The sequence below is a fragment of the Papaver somniferum genome, chromosome 1 (assembly GCF_003573695.1).
Source record: "Papaver somniferum cultivar HN1 chromosome 1, ASM357369v1, whole genome shotgun sequence".
Taxonomy (NCBI): domain Eukaryota; kingdom Viridiplantae; phylum Streptophyta; class Magnoliopsida; order Ranunculales; family Papaveraceae; genus Papaver; species Papaver somniferum.
In genome coordinates this window covers 145,303,340-145,321,562 of record NC_039358.1, presented here as the reverse complement: position 1 = coordinate 145,321,562, position 18,223 = coordinate 145,303,340, and the positions used below count along the sequence as shown (strand labels likewise).

The following is an 18,223-nucleotide window of genomic DNA, read 5'->3' as shown; positions in this document are numbered from 1 at the left end:
GGATTTGACGGTGTAGAAAATAGAGCCGTTATTAGTGATGGATGGTCAGGATCGGGCGTGAGGGAGATGTGAACGAGAAAAGATCAAACAAATATATTTAACCAAAAGCGTACTCAGTAGCCGTGTGAAATGCTACGCGTACTTACTACACGTATCAACGGCTTTACGGGTACTCAGTACGCATAAAACGTAAAATAATACGCGTACTGAATACCCGTGTGATTTCCCTTCTCTACAAGGGTGATCAGATCTGATCAGTCTTATAGGGATACATCAAGTATCCCTTCCCTATACAAAATCTGAGAGACCATAGTACATGGTAATTTTGGATTTTGAGGATGGAGAGGGATAGGGAAGGAATACCCCTCTCCATAGTGGTAGCTCTTACCTGGCTTCAACCTACCATGTCACAATACAAAACTTGATGGCAAAGTAAACAAGTAAACAAACACTAGCTATTTAAAAAAGGACTTCTAAATTATAGGAGAGCAGGAAGACAGAAAAGAAGAGCCTAGATACTTCTAATATTTCCACATTTCGGATTTGGATTCGTACGTTTACACTCGGATATTTCAATAAACATCTGCTGCATATATATATATATATATATATACGTTTTAGAAGATCAAAAGGTAAAAATTCCACCAAATACCCGATTCAATCTTCAGAGAGAGAGAAAGGATGGATTTCGAACTGAGAGCAGCGAAACAGAAATTAGAGAGAGAACAGAAAGATAGGAAAGAGAAAGCAAGGTTGAAACTTATCAAAGAAAAGAAAGCTAAAGAAGAAGCTTTGAAACAACGTGAAGCGATTGAAGCTGCTCAGAGAATTCGTAGACTTGATGCTGCTGATGCCCTTCTTAAGGTTCGTTTTAGATCTATTATTTATGGGGTTTCTCTGTTCCATTAATCTCTAATTAGATTTCTAGGATTTTTTATTTTTTTTACAAATTTGATTGATTTTGAACTTATTAGGTTAATTGATTGCTTAAGTTAGGTTCCTTTGTTTGATCATGTTGAAATTTAGAACTAGGCCCAAATCAGAAGCTTTTAAATTGGCAATCAAAATCCCTTTTTGTTTGAACTATTCCCATGTATAAACTTGATTGCTTTTGTATACAACTAGGTTAGGTTGATGCGAATAGGATAGGAATGTTCATTTTGGGTTTAGTAGGCTGCAACAGAAAGTATATACAGAACATAACAGGAAAAGAATAATAATACAGTAAACCGTGATGAGGAAGAAAACATACATATTTAATACATAAAGTCTGCCAGCTGATGAACTCATGGGTCATAATGTTTGAGTCTTTTCCCGTTGTGGGAAATCAGTAGTGATTGACATATTAGACTGTGTAAACCTATAAATAAGCTCCCTTTGTATTATTTCTCTCGCATTGTCATTGCACTCTCTATGGAAGTGTTGGTCTTTGTTCACTCTTTTTATTTCCAATAATAAGTCATTATGAATAGCTTTAATTTCTTGATACAGGCTGAACAGCAAACGGAACAAAATTCAGTTGCTGCAGATGGAGTGATCTTTAATCGTGTTCTTGAAGCTGTTTCTTTCCAAGGTTATGGAGATAAAATTAAATTGCCAGCGTCCTGCTTCACTGAACTGTCAAATCAAGGTGCCCTGGATAAAGGACCCATGTACTTTCAGCTTTCAAAAGTTTCTCAAGAGGGAGTTCCTATGCAGACAGAGGATGGCGAACAACAAAGTCATGGAACAACCCATTCAGGTGTTTTAGAATTCACCGCGAGTGATGGTTTTGTTGAGCTTCCTCCTCATGTGTGGAACAACTTATTTTCTTCTGACCCTCCAGAGGTTCCTTTAGTCGAGGTACGTTATGTCAGGCTACCCAAAGGAACTTATGCCAAACTGCAGCCGGATGGAATGGGTTTTTCAGATATACCAAATCACAAGGCTGTACTTGAGACAACCCTGCGCCAACACGCCACTCTTTCTCAGGGTGATCTAGTCACAGTCAACCATGGTACACTAACATATAATTTGCGGGTGCTTGAGCTGAAACCTTCCACTAGTGTATCTGTTCTAGAAACAGATATTGAGGTGGATGTAGTAGGATCTGAATCAATCACGGATGGTATGGATCGACATGTCTTGATCCCACTTGTGCTTGGAAAGGTAGAGGTTGGTACTGTTGAGGAAGGAAAATATGTCTATTACAAGTTCTCTGTTGATGGCAACATAGGTGATATTATAGCCTCTGGGGATGCTAATGTCGAGGTTAAGATTGATACAGCAAATGACAATGGGGATACGGATCTGTATGTCTCGAGACATCCAGTTATTTTCCCAACTCAGCATCAACATGAATGGTCTTCCCATGATATAGGTTCTAAAGTTTTGATAATATCCCCCAAGGATCAGAGCCTTGGTACAGGTACCTATAGTATTGCAGTGTTTGGCTTCAAAGGAACTACGAAGTATCAAATATCAGTTGCAATCCAAAATATTAGCCACCATAACGTGGGTGAGACAGCTGGTTCTTCCTCATCTGTGGCGGATGTGAACTCCAAAAAGTGTCGCAACTGTGGGCACTACATACCAAGTAGATCCATTGGTCTACATGAAGCTTATTGCAGTAGACATAATTTTATTTGTAAGCACGCTGATTGTGGAATTGTTCTCAGAAAGGAGGAGGCAGCAAAGCATGTACACTGCGAGAAATGTGGACGGGCCTCTCAAGTGGGGAAGTTGGAGAAGCACATGAAAGTTTTCCATGAACCACTACACTGTGGTTGTGGAGTCACTCTTGAAAAAGAGGAAATGGTAAGCATATAATGACAGTTTTTCTAGTTTTTTATTTTTAACCATCTGTCATTTGTCAGTAAGGTCCTGTGGTGGTAAAACTGAATGAAATGGTTTTGCTAAGTGTTTGCTTTTCTTGTATCTTGTGATAGGTGCGACATCAATCAACTGCTTGCCCATTACGGTTAGTTACGTGTCGATTTTGTGGGGATATGGTTCAAGCTGGGAGTACTGCCAATGATGTCCGAGATAGGATGAGAGGACTATCAGAGCATGAGAGTTTGTGTGGGTCCAGAACTGCCCCATGTGATTCATGCGGGCGAGCTGTCATGTTGAAGGAGATGGACATCCATAGAGTTGCTGTGCATCAAAAGAATTAAAACTCAGACCTCTATTTCTTTTTGTAGGTTGGGTGTAATTATGACAAATCTCAGAAGCCATTTCACTAAAGATTTTTCAGGTTTGACAGATGAACAATCCGATATGACAGATGAACAATCCGATATCTATTTCGCGACTGCACTTCAGCCCCCGAAAGGACTGTCCCTGGATGATTTATCTTATGTTGTGAAGTATAGTTGTTCAAGTTATGTATTCCCTCATGTATTTCCGAAATATGATTTATATTAATGAATGTGGTATTGGGTTTTTTGCATTCATTACAAAGTAAGCTCTTGTTTGGCAAATCAGTTTGCACTCTTTATAATAAATCTTCTTTCTCCAGACAAGAACATGATAAGGGATGGGTGACCCCTTCCATCAAAATCCCTGTTATGATGGGATGAGATTCATTTCACAGAAGCTACTAACAATTGTCTAAATACAAGTTCATCTCCAATTCATTATTCATCCTGTCACACTGTGACCAGTGAGGGCTACCTCATTTGCCTGCCACTAGTGTCTACCTGAGTGTATTTAACAACTATGTTGCTGGTCGTTTAGGTACATTAGATGAGGGATACGTGTTCTCCATCTATTGTATGAAATTAGGGTTAATCATTGGTTCATTTAAGCTGTAATAGAAACTCGTTTGGAGGCTATCTGAAATTAACGAGAATTGTTCTTCTCTGGCTGCGCTTAACAACACAGATCTTGGGTTGAATCTTTGATCCAAGAGGTGTTTATCACCATTTATCCCTTCTTTCCATCGATATGTTTGTTAATTTGTTGTTTAACCACAACAATTGGCATCAGAGCCGTTCCGATCTACCCAATTTTTTTTTCCAAATGACTCTCAAAGATGTTGGTCAAATCAAAGCTTCTCAAGCCAAACTACAAACAGATTTCCACAACCTATCATCAGATTTCGATACTAAGATTGATTCTCTTGCAAACCAATTGCAGGAAAATAATCGCAATCTCATCAAAACATTCAGTAAGAACTTCCATATTCCTCATCAATCACGTACAGAAGATGCTAGTGGTTCTAATACAAATTAAACTGAAGATAACTTTTATGTACATCAACAAAGTTTTTCTCGTACACATCGTATTCCAAAGCTCGATTTTCCCAGATTTAATGGTGATAATCCGAGAGGCCTGATTCAAAAGAGTGAGAGATATTTCAACTGAATGATGTAGAAGAACACAAGAAAGTCGATATTGCTGCAATCTACCTCAAGGGTAAGGCTGAAAAATGGTTTTTAAACTTTCAAGTTAATAGACCTCGCATTACTTGGCAAGATTTAGCTATACATCTCTGTGCTCGGTTTGAAAATCCTATTGAAGAGAACTTTGTTGGTAGTTTTAACAAACTAATGCAGACTTCTTCAATTGATGAATACTATGAAGAGTTTGAATCACTCATAGCACTCATGACCAAAATGAATCCATCTCTTAGTGAATCTTACTTTATTATGAGTTTTTTGAGTGGCTTAAAAGGATGAAATTGGTAAACCCGTCTCTATGTTTCACCCACAAACTTTAGCTGATGCATTTTCACTGACAAGGCTTCAAGAACAAAAATTAGCTATCACAGCCTTTACACCAAAACCATTTTCTAAGTCCTTCAGTAGCTCATTCACTTCCAGTAGACCATCCTCTTCTACACCAACTTTTCCAAAACCAATTCTTACTTCTCCAAACTCCACACCTATGACTCCCAAAAAAAATTTCACCCCTACTTCAAAGTCTCTTCCTACAACTCCAGTGATTAAGAGGCTTTCTCAGGAAGATATGGATAAAAGGAGAGCTCAAGGATTGTGTTATAATTGTGATGATGTTTATAAACCAGGGCATCTCTGTAAAGGGAAACAAAAAGTTTACATGCTTCATATGGACACTGCTGAGTCTCAAGATACTGAAGAGGAGAAAGAAATATTTGAGGAAGCACAGGAATCTCCAGTCCAATCTGATGTTGAGATTTCTCTTCATGCACTCACATGGAATGCAACTGGAGAAACAATCAGAATTCATGGTATGCTCAACAAACAAAAAGTTTATATCCTCATTGACATTGGAAGCACCACAAGTTTTATTGATACTGCCTTAGCTAATTGACTAAAATGCTATGTTGAACCAACTAAGCCCATGATGGTCACTGTGGCTAATGGAGAAAGAACAGTCGGCACTGGTATTTGTTCAAACCTACAATGGAGCACGCAAGGCCATAAATTTTTGGAACATCTGAGAACTTTACCTCTGGGAGGATGTGATATTGTCCTTGGTGCAGACTGGCTCAAGAATTTGGGTGATGTCATGTTTAATTTTTCAAAGTTATGTGTGTCTTTCAAACACCAAAATAAGAAAATTACTTTACAAGGTATTTCTCCACATACCTCTTTACTTCAGATGAGTAATGCAGATGTAAAGAAATTTTCTTCTACTACTTCTCATGGCTTGATGAGCAACTTATTCTCTATTTCTTCTTCTTATTCTACACCCACTGAAAAAGCGGGGGTCTAACAACACCATCCAATATTTCGCTTAGCAATGTGTATGGACAAAATCGAATATACTTTCAAGAGAATCACTAAGACTCAATCAATTGAAAGTATATCAACGAGTTTATATCTCTCTCTTGATTTGATTTACTCAAGCAGATCCTGCGAGTTCTAATCAAATACAAGGAATAACTTGGACGGTACCAAAGACCAATGTCTAAGGATCAATCAATGACAATCAACAACCAAAGGTTGGATTATACTAATTGATGATCTAAATGCACAACCTGTATTAGATCAATTATAAAGATAAACAATATAATGAGGAAACTGAAATAACACGGACACCAGAAATTTTGTTAACCAGGAAACCGCAAATGCAGAAAAACCCCGGGACCTAGTCCAGATTGAATACACATTGTATTAAGCCGCTACAGAAACTAGCTACTCCAAGCTAACTTCGGACTGGACTATAGTTGAACCCCAATCAGTCTCCCACTGATCCAAGGTACAGTTGTACTCCTACGCCTCTGATCCCAGCAGGATACTGCGCACTTGATTCCCTTAGCTGATCTCACCCACAACTAAGAGTTGCTACGACCCAAAATCGCGGGCTTTAACAATAAACAAATCTGTCTCACACAAACAAGTCTATCAAAGGATCACTCTGTCTCCCACAGAAAAACCCTAAAGTTTTTGTTCCGTTTTTTGATAATAATCAAGGAGAACAGGAACCAATTAATAATCTGGTCTTATATTCCCGAAGAACAGCCTAGATTAATCAATCACCTCACAACAATCTTAATTGTATGGTAGCGAAACAAGATGTTGGGGAATCACAAACAATGAGACGAAGATGTTTGTGATTACTTTTATATCTTTCCTATCGGAGAAATCAAACAATCTCAAGCCAATCAATATGATTGTACTGTTAGGATAGAAGATTCAAGATCAGATCACACAACTACGATAAAAGTAGTATCGGTCTGGCTTCACAATCCCAATGAAGTCTTTAAGTCGTTAACCTGGTTTTAGAAGAAGAAAACCAAAGGTTAAAGGAGAATCGACTCTAGCACGCAAACTAGTATCACACGTAAGGTGTGGGGATTAATTTTGCAGAGTTGCTAGATGTCCCCTTATATAGCCTTTCAAATCAGGGTTTTGCCTTAGTTACAAAGCAATCAATATCCACCGTTATATGAAAACCTGATTTAGATTCAAGCTAATATTTCTCAACCGTTAGATCGAAAACTTAGCTTGTTATACACAAATGACTGTACGCTTCTAGGTTTGTTAACCGCACCCAAACGTGTACATTGTTGGTTCAACAATAGTCTAACCGAAAGGTTAACCATATGAGCATTTCATGCCAACCATGTTCTTCTTCACCGTAACTAGTTCAAATGACTCAATTGAACTAGTTAAGAGAGTTGTTCAATTGCAAGGAAATCTTATGTGACTACACAAGACACAATTGAAACAAAGATGATTTGATTCACTCGAATCGGTTCATGAACTTTAATATCCACAGTTTGCAAAAGCATTCCTTAGTCTTTTAAGATTAAGTTCAGAAATCATCTTTAGATATATAACCTTCTCAAGTTCGCAGACTAGGTTCGTGGACTTAAGACACCGGACAGAGTTTACAAACTCCAGCAGAAATTATCGGGATGAGAACTTTTCCGGTTTGCGGACCGGGTTCGCGGACTTGGCTCACGCAAGTAGTTTGTCAACTCCAGCAGAAATTCTCGGGTTTGAGAACTTCGGCAGTTCGCAGACTGAGTTCGCGGACTTGGCACTTACCATACTTCCGGTTCTCTTGATCAACAAAGTTCGAGAACTTCGGTTCAAGGAATCCATTGGTTATGTAATCTAAACTCTCATTCCAATCATTGAAACATTCTTAGAGGACGTTATACAGTTGTTACACCATTTCTCGTCAAACCAATTTTCAAAGTGATTGAAACACTCATGACTTTCGTTACTATGTAAAGATAAACTTGGTCGAAGCGAAAAGCTTACCAACACATATTTCGAGATATAGATAGGCGAGGTATACTCAGCTCGAAATACCAAATGTGTATAATCTAGTCTATATATATAGCATACGACTTTTGTCTCAAAAAGTAGGAGATAGAATAGATAGACTTTTGAGTGACAGATAAGTTCAAGTCTCCACATACCTTTTTGTCGAGAAGTTCCACCGGTTCCTTGAGTAGATCTTCTACTTGTATGATGAATCGCCATGAAGTCCCTGAGCTCAAATACACTTACTATCCTAGTCCGAGACTTAGCTATAAGAGACTAGAAATCAATACTTATAGTTTTGATCACTAACATTGACAAACATGATTGAGATAGCAACGCATGCGAGTTTGACCGACCAGTGCTCTAACACCCACCAATCTTGACATACTGCTTCGCTTACTCAATGAGTTTCAAGATATCTTTCATGAACCTACTCAGCTACCACCAAAGAGAAGTTTGGATCACACAATTCCTCTTCATCCTAATTCTACACCTATTAACCTCAGAGCTTACAAATGGCCTTATATTCAGAAAGATGCAGTAGAACACGTTGTTAAGGATATGCTTCAATCTGGCATCATTCAGCCAAGTCACATCCCATTTGCATCTCCCATCCTTCTGGTCAAAAAGAAAGATAACACTTGGAGGTTTTGTGTAGATTATAGGATATTAAATAGGATTACCATCAAGGATAAATTCCCAATTCCCATTGTGGATGAACTATTGGATGATTTATGTGGATATGCTATTTTCTCCAAGATAGATCTCAGAGCTGGCTATCTTCAAATAAGAATTCATGATTTGGACATCTTCAAGACAGCATTGAGAACTCATCAGGGTCATTATGAGTTTAACATAAAGCCATTTGGCCTTACCAATGCACCTACCACATTCCAAGCCTTAATGAATGACATTTTCAAACCATTCTTGAGAAAGTTTGCCTTGCTTTTATTTGATGATATACTCATCTACAGTGCTAACATGGATGAATATTTAGAACATCTCAAGATTGTCTTCTCTTTACTCAGACAACACCAATTGTTTGCTAAGTTGTCTAAATGTGGTTTTGGGAAATCTTCTCTGGAATATTTGGGTCACATCATCACAGTTGAAGGAGTCAGTTCTGATCCTTCCAAGATTGACTGCATGAAGAACTGGCCACTTCCACAGACTATTAAAGACCTTAGAGGATTTCTTGGCCTCACAGGCTATTACAGGAAGTTTGTGCAAGGTTACAACTCCATCATCAAACCTCTCACTGACCTTCTTAAGAAGAATGCATTTCACTGGAGCCCTGCTGCTACTACTGCTTTTGAATATCTCAAGACTTCCATGAGCAATACTCATGTCTTGGCACTCCCTAACTTCACCAAGCCATTTGTGGTTGAAAGTGATGCTAGTGAGTCGTGCATTGGAGCAGTTTTATTTCAAGAAGGCAGACCAATTGATTATTATAGTAAACCTTTGGGGTCCAAGGGCTACAACTCTCTCCACTTATGAAAAAGAATTTCTTGCTGTAGTTATGGTTGTTCAGAGATGGAGACAATATTTACAAGGGACTAAATTCACCATTAAGACAGATCATCAAAGTCTCAAATACTTCATGGAGCAGAAACTTACAACCTCCTTCCAACAAAAATGGTTGATCAAACTTTTAGGTTTTGACTATGACATTCAGTACAAAAAAGGAGCTGAGAATATTGTTGTTGATGCTCTCTCCAGGAGGCCCATAGAAGATGCTGCTTGTAATTCATTGTCTTTGTCTACACCACATTGGGTTCATGAGGTTACAGGTAGCTATGAACATGACCGTAAGCCCAACCAACTTATCTCTACACTTCTGCTCAATCCTCTCAGTGTCCCCAATTTCACTTATAAGGAGGGTGTTTTAAGGTACAAGCACAAATATCTACATTGGCACTGGAGGAAATGTGAGACAAACACTTTTAGCTTCCCTACATGCTTCTGCAATTGGTGAACATTCTGGAATTCAAGCCACTTCTGTGAGAGCAAGGAGCCACTTTTATTGGAAGGGAATGCACAAAGACATAGTGTTTTTTATTTCTCATTGTGATATTTTCCAGAGAAACAAAAGTGACACAAACTAATGCTACAGGACTACTTCAACCTCTACATGTACCTGATCAACCTTAACATATCACAATGGACTTCATAGAAGGCTTACCTGTCAGCAACAAGAAGAGTGTTATCCTTGTCATTGTAGACAAGCTAACCAAATATGCACATTTCTTAGCTCTTCAACATCCATACACAACAACTTCAATTGCTCAGGCCTTTCTATCTCAAGCGTTCAAATTACATGGATTGCCAACATCGACAGAGACAAGGTATTCACCAGCAATTTTTGGCTGGATCTGTTTAAGGCTTTGGGTACTAGTCTTAACTTAAGCACAACATATCACCCTCACACAGATGGCCAAACTGAGAGAGTGAATGCCTTCTTAGAAACTTATTTGAGATGTTTAATTGGCCATAAGCCTGGAAAATGGAGCCAATGGCTAGCTCTGGAAGAATGTTGGTACAATACAAGCTTTCATACCAGCCTCAAAATGTCTCCCTTCCAAGCACTCTATGGGTATGTCTCTCCTCATTTGGCATTTCCTACTACTGCCACCACCACAGTTGATGCAGTTGAAGCATATTTGAAGGAGAGAGATTCTCTGCCTGATATTCTCAAAGAATCACTTCATACAACTCAGGAGAGAATGAAGTTTTATGCTGACAAGTTACGCAAGGACAAGAGCTTTGAAGTAGGCGTATATCTCAAACTGAAACCTTACAGGCAAACCTCTGTTTCCCTCAGAAAGAATTTCAAGCTCTCTTCAAAATTTTATGGCCCTTTTCCAGTTTTGCAGAAAATTGGTCAGGCTGCATACAAGTTACATTTGCCCTCTCATGCACATATACACCCAATTTTTCATGTTTCCCAACTGAAGAAGCATATTAGCCTCAAACACACTCCATCTCCAACTCTTCCAGTGGTTGATCACGAGGGTTAAATTATTATGCTGCCTGGGAAAATTTTACGCACCCGAACTATTCTACAAGGTCGCAGATTGGTCAAGCAAATACTCTTACAATGGACTAACTCTTCTCCGGAGAACGCTACATGGGAGGACTTGTCTCATATTAAAGCACACTACCCAAAGTTTATCCTTGAGGACAAGGATCATTTTCTGGGGAAAGCAATGTCACAGTGTGACCAGTGAGGGCTACCTCATTTGCCTGCACTAGTGTTTAGCTGAGTGTATTTAAAAACTCTGTTACTGGTCGTTTAAGTCCATTGGATGAGGGACACGTGTTCTCCATCTATTGTGTGGAATTAGGGTTAATCATTGGTTCATTTAAGCTGTAATAGAAACTCGTTTGGAGGCTATCTGAAATTAATAAGAATTGTTCTTTTTTGGCTGCGCTTAACAACATAGATTTTGGCTTGAATCTTTAATTCAAAAGGTGTTTATCACCATTTATCCTTTCTTTCCATCGATATGTCTGTTAATTTGTTGTTTAACCACGACACATCCTTGTTTAATCATTAAAATAAGTTGAAATCCCTTTTTCTTGCTCAGATACTGGTTTCTCCATTCTCATGAGCAAACTTCTTCCCTTGGCATCACTAAAATTGATTTAGCTTAAAAGAAGCTAAATGATCCCGGTGGTTACAACTATTGGGATATTCTACAGGCGTTGCTTCTTACGCAATGGCATTTGTGTGAATAAGGTGTTGTTACATATGGAATTATACGCTAAATTTTCACACATGTGAATACCCGGCAATCATTGGATACGATATTCTGAGTGTTTGGATTCTAGTTGGCAACTTGGCATCAACTAGGTAATCCATATATTTGTGCACTTGGATGTCAAAAAGAATTGTATCCTTGTTAATTATTTTTCAGTTGTTTTAATAGTCAGAATAATCCAACAACCAAAAGGTTTAGCAATGCACTAACAAAGGTTCTGTCATGTAGACCAATGCTTCGCTGTAAGGAAAAGTGACTACTTTAGAATGACAAAGAATTAATACGTCCGCCTCCCTTTTTGATACAGTTTGCTACTAATTATATGTGAACAACGCGGAGCCACTTTCCTCTCTAATACAAAGGTGTGCACTTAACAGTCAAGCATCCAGAAATAACCAACGAATGTGCACACTGTGCATTTAAGTGCGTGGCAACATTAGTAAAACTTTAATGGTCAAATGCAAAATGATTTTTTTCTTAAGAAAAATTGTTTACCAATTTGAGAACTGAGAGCATATAAAAAATGACTGCAGTCAACTAACAACAGGTACACAGCAAGTGTGTGTACACGGATCAAAGAGATCAGCGAAACTCCAAATCTAATGGAGAACTAGAAGAGCCTTCAAAATGAAACTATCAATTAGCAAATCCCACTCGACTTTTACTTCGGCAGACAACATATAAAATAATCAAAATTTGGAAAAGTTGGTAGGACGTGAAATAAGTTGCTCAACGAACTCATTCACACAGTTTGCACTCCTCCAAAGCAAAACCACAATATTATTTAGTATTTATTTTTGTGTGCACATCTTTGTGATGGTCTAAACTCTAAAGACGACCTCACCCACCATACACGTTACATACACGGCCTGGCAGCACCAAAAAGATCAATTACCTGGACGACGAATACTAGAAACTTGGAACGCGTACAAACTTCGTGTCAGCATCTTAGTGATCTTCTGCCTTCCAAAGTTTTCTTTTCCAGAAAACGGAAGGGAAAAAACACACCCGTTTTGCTTGGGAGGGCAATAAATTCGCCGGTTCCGTTTTGGATTGCATATACATAGGTTACAGAATTGCTTTAGATGTGCCCACAAATTAAGAATCAATCTCAATCTCATCACGTGGACTGTTATACCAGAGGTGGTGGTCACGTCCATTCATCATTCATCCAACGGTTGTATTGTCACGTGTTTATTGCCGACACGGCGGGCACATCGATATACATTTCTCAACGGTTACTTATTTACTCCATCTCTAAAACTCTAGAAATTAAGAGAATCATAAATATATAAAAAAAAATAAAAAAATAAAGGGGCGTAAAATATACACTTCACCTAATCCATTCCATCTTTTTCTTATGAGTCTCAATTGTTCGATTTGATAAATATCTCTTTCCTGTTTTCCGCCTTTCCCTTTCCCTCTTTACAGAAAATAAATCACCACTCGTTCTTCTCCTTCTTCAATTTTAGTGTGCGACAATCAGAGAATATCAAAGCCAACAGGTTTGGTTTTTCTCTGTTAATTTTCCAATTTTTTTGTTCTTAACTTTGATTGAGCTTGAAGCCAACTTTGATTACGTGAATTTTTAAGCGTTCTTTACTTTTTAAGATCTAGAGAATACATATACAGTCTTGTTACATTGTAAGGTTTCTGGTCTATTTGGTAGTCTTTTTATTCTTTGTTTTTGTTTGATTATACAGGTGATCAGAGTGGATGACATTTGGTTTTATGGTGTTTTGTTAGGTCTGCCTGAAGCACTAGGGTTTAAGAATTTCGGATGCTAATTCATTGTAAGAACTTTCTCTTTTTAACTTATAATTATGTATGTGATGTTATTTATATACCATTCTATTTTTGGGTTGGATTCTTATTTATGGCAATCCTTTTATCTGCAAAATCTTTTGATGCCCTTTTTTAGTTTTTTTTTTTGGCTTGTTTAAGCTGGTTTTCGTAAACGAGATCAACTGATTTGGGAATTTTCGATTTATGCAAGGGTCAATTTTGATAGGATGCTAGTGAGTTGGTAGAATTTCTAGGTTGATTTAGATGCACAGGATATTGAAGTCAATAAACGTGAATAAAATGGGTTTTGGTGAGAGTTTAGTCGATCAGAACATGATGTAACTGCTTAAGTTTGTTCCAACATGATTGAATAATTTATCTTTCCCTGAAACTCTGAAACTGTAGTTTTCTTCGGCTAAATTTATATTAGGCTGAAGCTAAAGAGCTTACTCATTCAATTACAGGGAAATAGGCATCTTATTTTTCTGCTAAGGATCCATGGCATCACTTGGCGACATAGGACTTGCGGCAGCTATCAATATACTCAGTGCATTTGCCTTTCTTGTGGCCTTTGCTGTATTGCGACTTCAACCTTTCAACGATAGAGTATACTTCCCGAAATGGTATCTCAAGGGTCTAAGACACAGTCCAGCTGGCTCAGGAGCAGCAGTGAGCAAGTTTGTAAATTTGGACTTAAGATCATACTTGAAATTCTTAAATTGGATGCCAGCTGCGCTGAAAATGCCAGAACCGGAACTCATTGAACATGCGGGACTCGACTCTGCAGTTTACTTGCGGATTTACTTGCTGGGGTACCAAACCTATTACTTATCTTTTAGGTTTTGTTAAATATATATTCATCCTACAGTGGGTTAAGCATCCATCTTCTGTTTTTGTGTTTTCTAACATTACTTTATTGTATTGCAGCCTTAAAATCTTTGTTCCTATCACACTTCTTGCTTTTGTGATTCTAGTTCCTGTCAATTGGACTAATAAAACGCTTGAACTGGAGAAAATAAAAGATCCAAAGTTTGAGTTTAACGACATCGATAAACTTTCTATTTCAAATATTCCTACAGGGTCTCAGAGGTACGTTTCATAAATGTTATATTTTGCATACTGACGCAATGCACATATTTAGTATCAAGCGGCAATGTTTAAGTCACTGCGCAACTAAATATTTACTCATTCTTCCTGTCTCAGGTTTTGGACTCACTTAGTTATGGCTTATACCTTTACCTTTTGGACATGCTACACGTTGTACAGAGAATATGAACGTATAACATCAATGAGGCTGCATTTTCTTGCTTCTGAACATCGCCGGCCGGATCAGTTTACCGTAAGATTATTAGCACTGTTGTTGTCACTGGTGTAACTGATTTAGTTTATTGAGTAATCTGCGAGCTCTGATGTTTATGTATGTGGTTGCACAGGTTCTTGTTAGAAATGTGCCATCGGATCCTGATGAAACAGTTGGCGAACTTGTTGAACATTTTTTCTTAGTAAACCATCCAGATAATTATCTGACAAATCAGGTCAGTCGCTGCATTTTGTTGGAAAAATAACTGCATCTTACCTACACAAATATATTATGTTTCTTCTGAACAATCTTTTTACCTTTTTTTTGTTAATATTCTCAATGTTCGAGCTATTTTATCTAATCTAGAAATACATCTGTGCAGGTCGTGTACAATGCCAACAAGCTCACTGACATGGTCAAGAAGAAGAAGACATTGCAGAACAAGCTCGACTATAACCAGCTTAAATATTCTAGAAGTCAAGCTAAGAACAAAGATGAAAGACCGACTACAAAGGTTATATTAGTTATGATATGGAAAATTGCATGCAATTCTATGGTCGTCGTTTTATGTCAATTTCTCTATTGGAGAAGTTCTTAATCCTCTGTATTAGCAGAGTCGAGTATTAATCTCTTTGTTTTATTTTGTTTGTTGATTAGACTGGTTTTCTTGGTCTCTGGGGAGAAAAGGTGGATGCAATTGAGTATTACACAACTGAGGTAGATAAGCTATCTGAAGATGTAAGTATTTGTAGATTCCATACAGCTTTTTAGGCTGCTCATGATCCAGGTAGATTTATCTGTTTGGTTTTTTGGCTATTAAATTCATGTTGTCTGAATTTTCAATTTTCAGATAGCAGCAGAAAGAGATAAGATTATGAGCACCCCAAAGTCCATCATGCCAGCAGCTTTTGTTTCGTTTAAAACACGATGGGCTGCTGCTGTCTGTGCACAAACTCAGCAAACCAGAGATCCAACCATGTGGTTGACTGAATGGGCCCCTGAACCTCGTGATGTATATTGGCACAATCTTGCATTGCCATTTGTTCAACTAACGATTAGGAGATTGATAATAGGTGTTGCATTCTTCTTCCTTACCTTCTTCTTTATGATCCCGATAGCATTTGTTCAAACCCTAGCAAATATTGAAGGAATCAAGAAAGTTGCCCCTTTTTTGAAACCCCTAATTGATATGTGAGTACATCCTCTCTACCTTCTTATTTGGTGTAAGATTCCTTATGTCATTCACTATCTTTTGCTATTAGAAATCTCATGGTAGCTTGAGTTTGTTGCAGGCCTGTAATCAAAGCATTCATTCAAGGTTTTCTACCTGGAATTGCTTTAAAACTTTTCCTCATCTTCCTACCTTCAATATTGATGTTAATGTCCAAAATTGAAGGCTTCATCGCACTATCTGCTCTCGAGAGAAGAGCCGCATCTAGATATTATCTCTTCCAAATCGTCAATGTATTCCTTGGAAGTATAATTGCTGGAACTGCGTTTCAACAACTCGATAAATTTATCCATCAGTCACCAAGCGAGTATGTTATTTTCACACCCACTGTAAATTTTTGATTTCTACAAGGAGTAGAGAATTAGTTAGGAACTAATCCTGCTAGTATATTTCTTCTCTAGACTTGTCTCTTATACATAAATCTGATTTGTCTTGTAGAATTCCAAACACGATTGGTGTATCTATTCCGATGAAAGCAACATTTTTCATAACTTACATAATGGTTGATGGATGGGCTGGAACTGCTGGTGAGATTCTAAGGTTAAAACCCTTGATCATCTACCACTTGAAGAATTTCTTTTTGGTAAAGACTGAGAAGGATAGAGAAGAAGCAATGGATGCAGGAAGCCTTGGTTTTAACACAGGAGAACCTCAAATACAGCTATATTTCTTAGTTGGGCTTGTATATTGTGTGGTGACTCCTTTCCTGCTTCCATATATCATAGTCTTCTTCGCGCTAGCTTACGTCGTATATCGCCATCAAGTAAGTAATTGTTTGATCGGTCATTTTTTTAGTTTTTGTTAATAATAATATTAGAACTTTGAAATAACTAAAATTAATTACCAAAAGTCGTAATTATATATTGCTGATAGATTTTTCTTCCTGTTTAACCCATTAAAGTAATTTCCACTTAATGATAAGTTTTATTATTAAAATGTAGATTATAAATGTTTATAATCAAGAGTACGAGAGCGCGGCAGCATTCTGGCCTGATGTTCATGGACGGATTATAACTGCATTGGTAATCTCACAACTCCTGCTGATGGGGTTGTTAACTACAAAAGAAGCTAAGCAGTCAACACCGCTCCTCATTGCGCTTCCTGTATTGACAATTTGGTTTCACCGATATTGCAAAAACCGTTTTGAACCTGCATTTGTTAGATTTCCATTACAGGTTTGTGACACTCCATTACTCATCTTTATATTGCTGTTGTGCGTGTTGTATATTTTTTTTACGAGTTTGATTATTAGGCTTATATCACCATGCAGTCCTAGCTTGGTGGATGTTTAGGATGGTCATTCCATTAGCTTATTTTATATTAAAACAGGGCTAGAACTGTACATTAATAACCGTAGCCATGGGTGTCAGCAAGTAACAAGTCGACTGCACTTTTCCTTAACGCTAATCCTCTTGTTTTAGAATTCTAAAGAACAATACAAACTATAACTAGTCTAACATTCATTTGATGTGTAATGTAGGAGGCAATGATGAAAGATACTCTGGAACGTGCGAAGGAACCAAACTTGAATCTGAAAGGGTACCTCCAGAATGCGTATATTCACCCAGATTTCAAGGGTGAAGATGACGATCACAGTGCTGCATACAATGAAGAAAAGGAAAGAGAGAATTTGGTTCCCACAAAACGCCAATCTCGTAGGAATACACCACGGCCAAGCAAATACGGTGGATCATCATCACCCACTTTATCTGAGGTTGCTCACGAAGAACCGTAAGCTTTTTATCCGAGGTTGCTCCTGAAGTACTGTAACTTGTACATCAAACTTTCCATTTATCTTCACGGACGGGGTCACAAGTAGAAGTTGGTACAAGTGGTGGCTTTCTGTACAAAATCAAGGAGATTGCATGTACATACACACAGAGGCACTGGACACACAGTGCATCTGGTCTTTTGGACCACTGAAAACATTAGCACGACCAGCTGCCGACTTCATTTGAAGGATTTATATTTTTCCAGTGAAGTAAAAAATGTAACTTGGTGCGGGTAATATAAGTATAGATCAGTTTAAGTTAAACTTGCTGAAAAAATACTCAAATTTGTGTGAAGTGTCTTTATTATTCACAGGATATGATTTTAGCTGCTCAGTTGGTAGAGAAACCACAGAAATCAAAAAATTTGATTCCTCTAACAAGATGATATACAAGTTCAGCAACATCTCTAGTCCATTTAGTCTTATGCATATTGCTAGGACACAGGTTTGCACAAGCTAGTTTTCCGAAAACTTTGAGATGAAATTCAATAGTAGGAATTACCAATAGGTACTATTATGATAGTCTTAGTTACTAGCAGGTCCACCCATTAAAGCCCAGTAATCAGAGGTCCATAATAAAAAGAAAAAGAGGAAATTGGACCAAAAATTTTATCCCCTGGTCCGGTACACGTGCGGGATGTCATAATCCACTTTTAAAAATACCCAAACTACCCATTCCCTGATAAT

At 37.9% G+C, this 18,223-nt stretch overlaps 2 protein-coding genes across 5 annotated transcripts; both read left to right on the top strand.

Moving 5' to 3' along the window:
- Window positions 1-486: 486 nt before the first annotated feature.
- Window positions 487-3,464, top strand: LOC113303459. Its single transcript, XM_026552496.1, has 3 exons — window positions 487-864; window positions 1,492-2,796; window positions 2,928-3,464. Exons 1-3 carry the CDS (start codon window positions 682-684, stop codon window positions 3,153-3,155), a joined length of 1,716 nt encoding a protein of 571 aa, XP_026408281.1. The 5' UTR covers window positions 487-681; the 3' UTR covers window positions 3,156-3,464.
- Window positions 3,465-12,764: 9,300 nt separating this feature from the next.
- Window positions 12,765-17,911, top strand: LOC113303440 (calcium permeable stress-gated cation channel 1-like). Of its 4 annotated transcripts, none has more exons than XM_026552483.1 (13): window positions 12,765-12,954; window positions 13,196-13,242; window positions 13,699-14,046; window positions 14,162-14,323; window positions 14,438-14,573; window positions 14,668-14,769; window positions 14,917-15,048; window positions 15,192-15,272; window positions 15,385-15,725; window positions 15,827-16,072; window positions 16,204-16,528; window positions 16,707-16,940; window positions 17,246-17,500. In XM_026552483.1, the coding sequence occupies exons 3-13, from the start codon at window positions 13,733-13,735 to the stop codon at window positions 17,498-17,500; spliced, it is 2,328 nt and encodes a 775-aa protein (XP_026408268.1). In that variant the 5' UTR covers window positions 12,765-12,954; window positions 13,196-13,242; window positions 13,699-13,732. The 4 variants fall into 4 exon arrangements, with proteins under 4 accessions (XP_026408268.1, XP_026408265.1, XP_026408273.1 ...); XM_026552480.1 differs by having other exon boundaries at window positions 13,153-13,242; XM_026552488.1 differs by lacking the exon at window positions 12,765-12,954 and adding an exon at window positions 12,996-13,093.
- The last annotated feature ends 312 nt before the right edge of the window (window positions 17,912-18,223 follow it).

Excerpts from the sequence above, each read along its gene's own strand:
- LOC113303459 (XM_026552496.1), top strand. The coding sequence starts at position 682 with ATGGATTTCGAACTGAGAGCAGCGAAACAGAAATTAGAGAGAGAACAG. Across the intron at positions 865-1,491 it reads CTGCTGATGCCCTTCTTAAG|GCTGAACAGCAAACGGAACA; the intron begins GTTCGTTTTAGA and ends TTCTTGATACAG. Across the intron at positions 2,797-2,927 it reads CTCTTGAAAAAGAGGAAATG|GTGCGACATCAATCAACTGC; the intron begins GTAAGCATATAA and ends ATCTTGTGATAG.
- LOC113303440 (XM_026552471.1), top strand. The coding sequence starts at position 13,733 with ATGGCATCACTTGGCGACATAGGACTTGCGGCAGCTATCAATATACTC. Across the intron at positions 14,324-14,437 it reads ATTCCTACAGGGTCTCAGAG|GTTTTGGACTCACTTAGTTA; the intron begins GTACGTTTCATA and ends TTCCTGTCTCAG. Across the intron at positions 16,529-16,706 it reads ACGTCGTATATCGCCATCAA|ATTATAAATGTTTATAATCA; the intron begins GTAAGTAATTGT and ends ATTAAAATGTAG.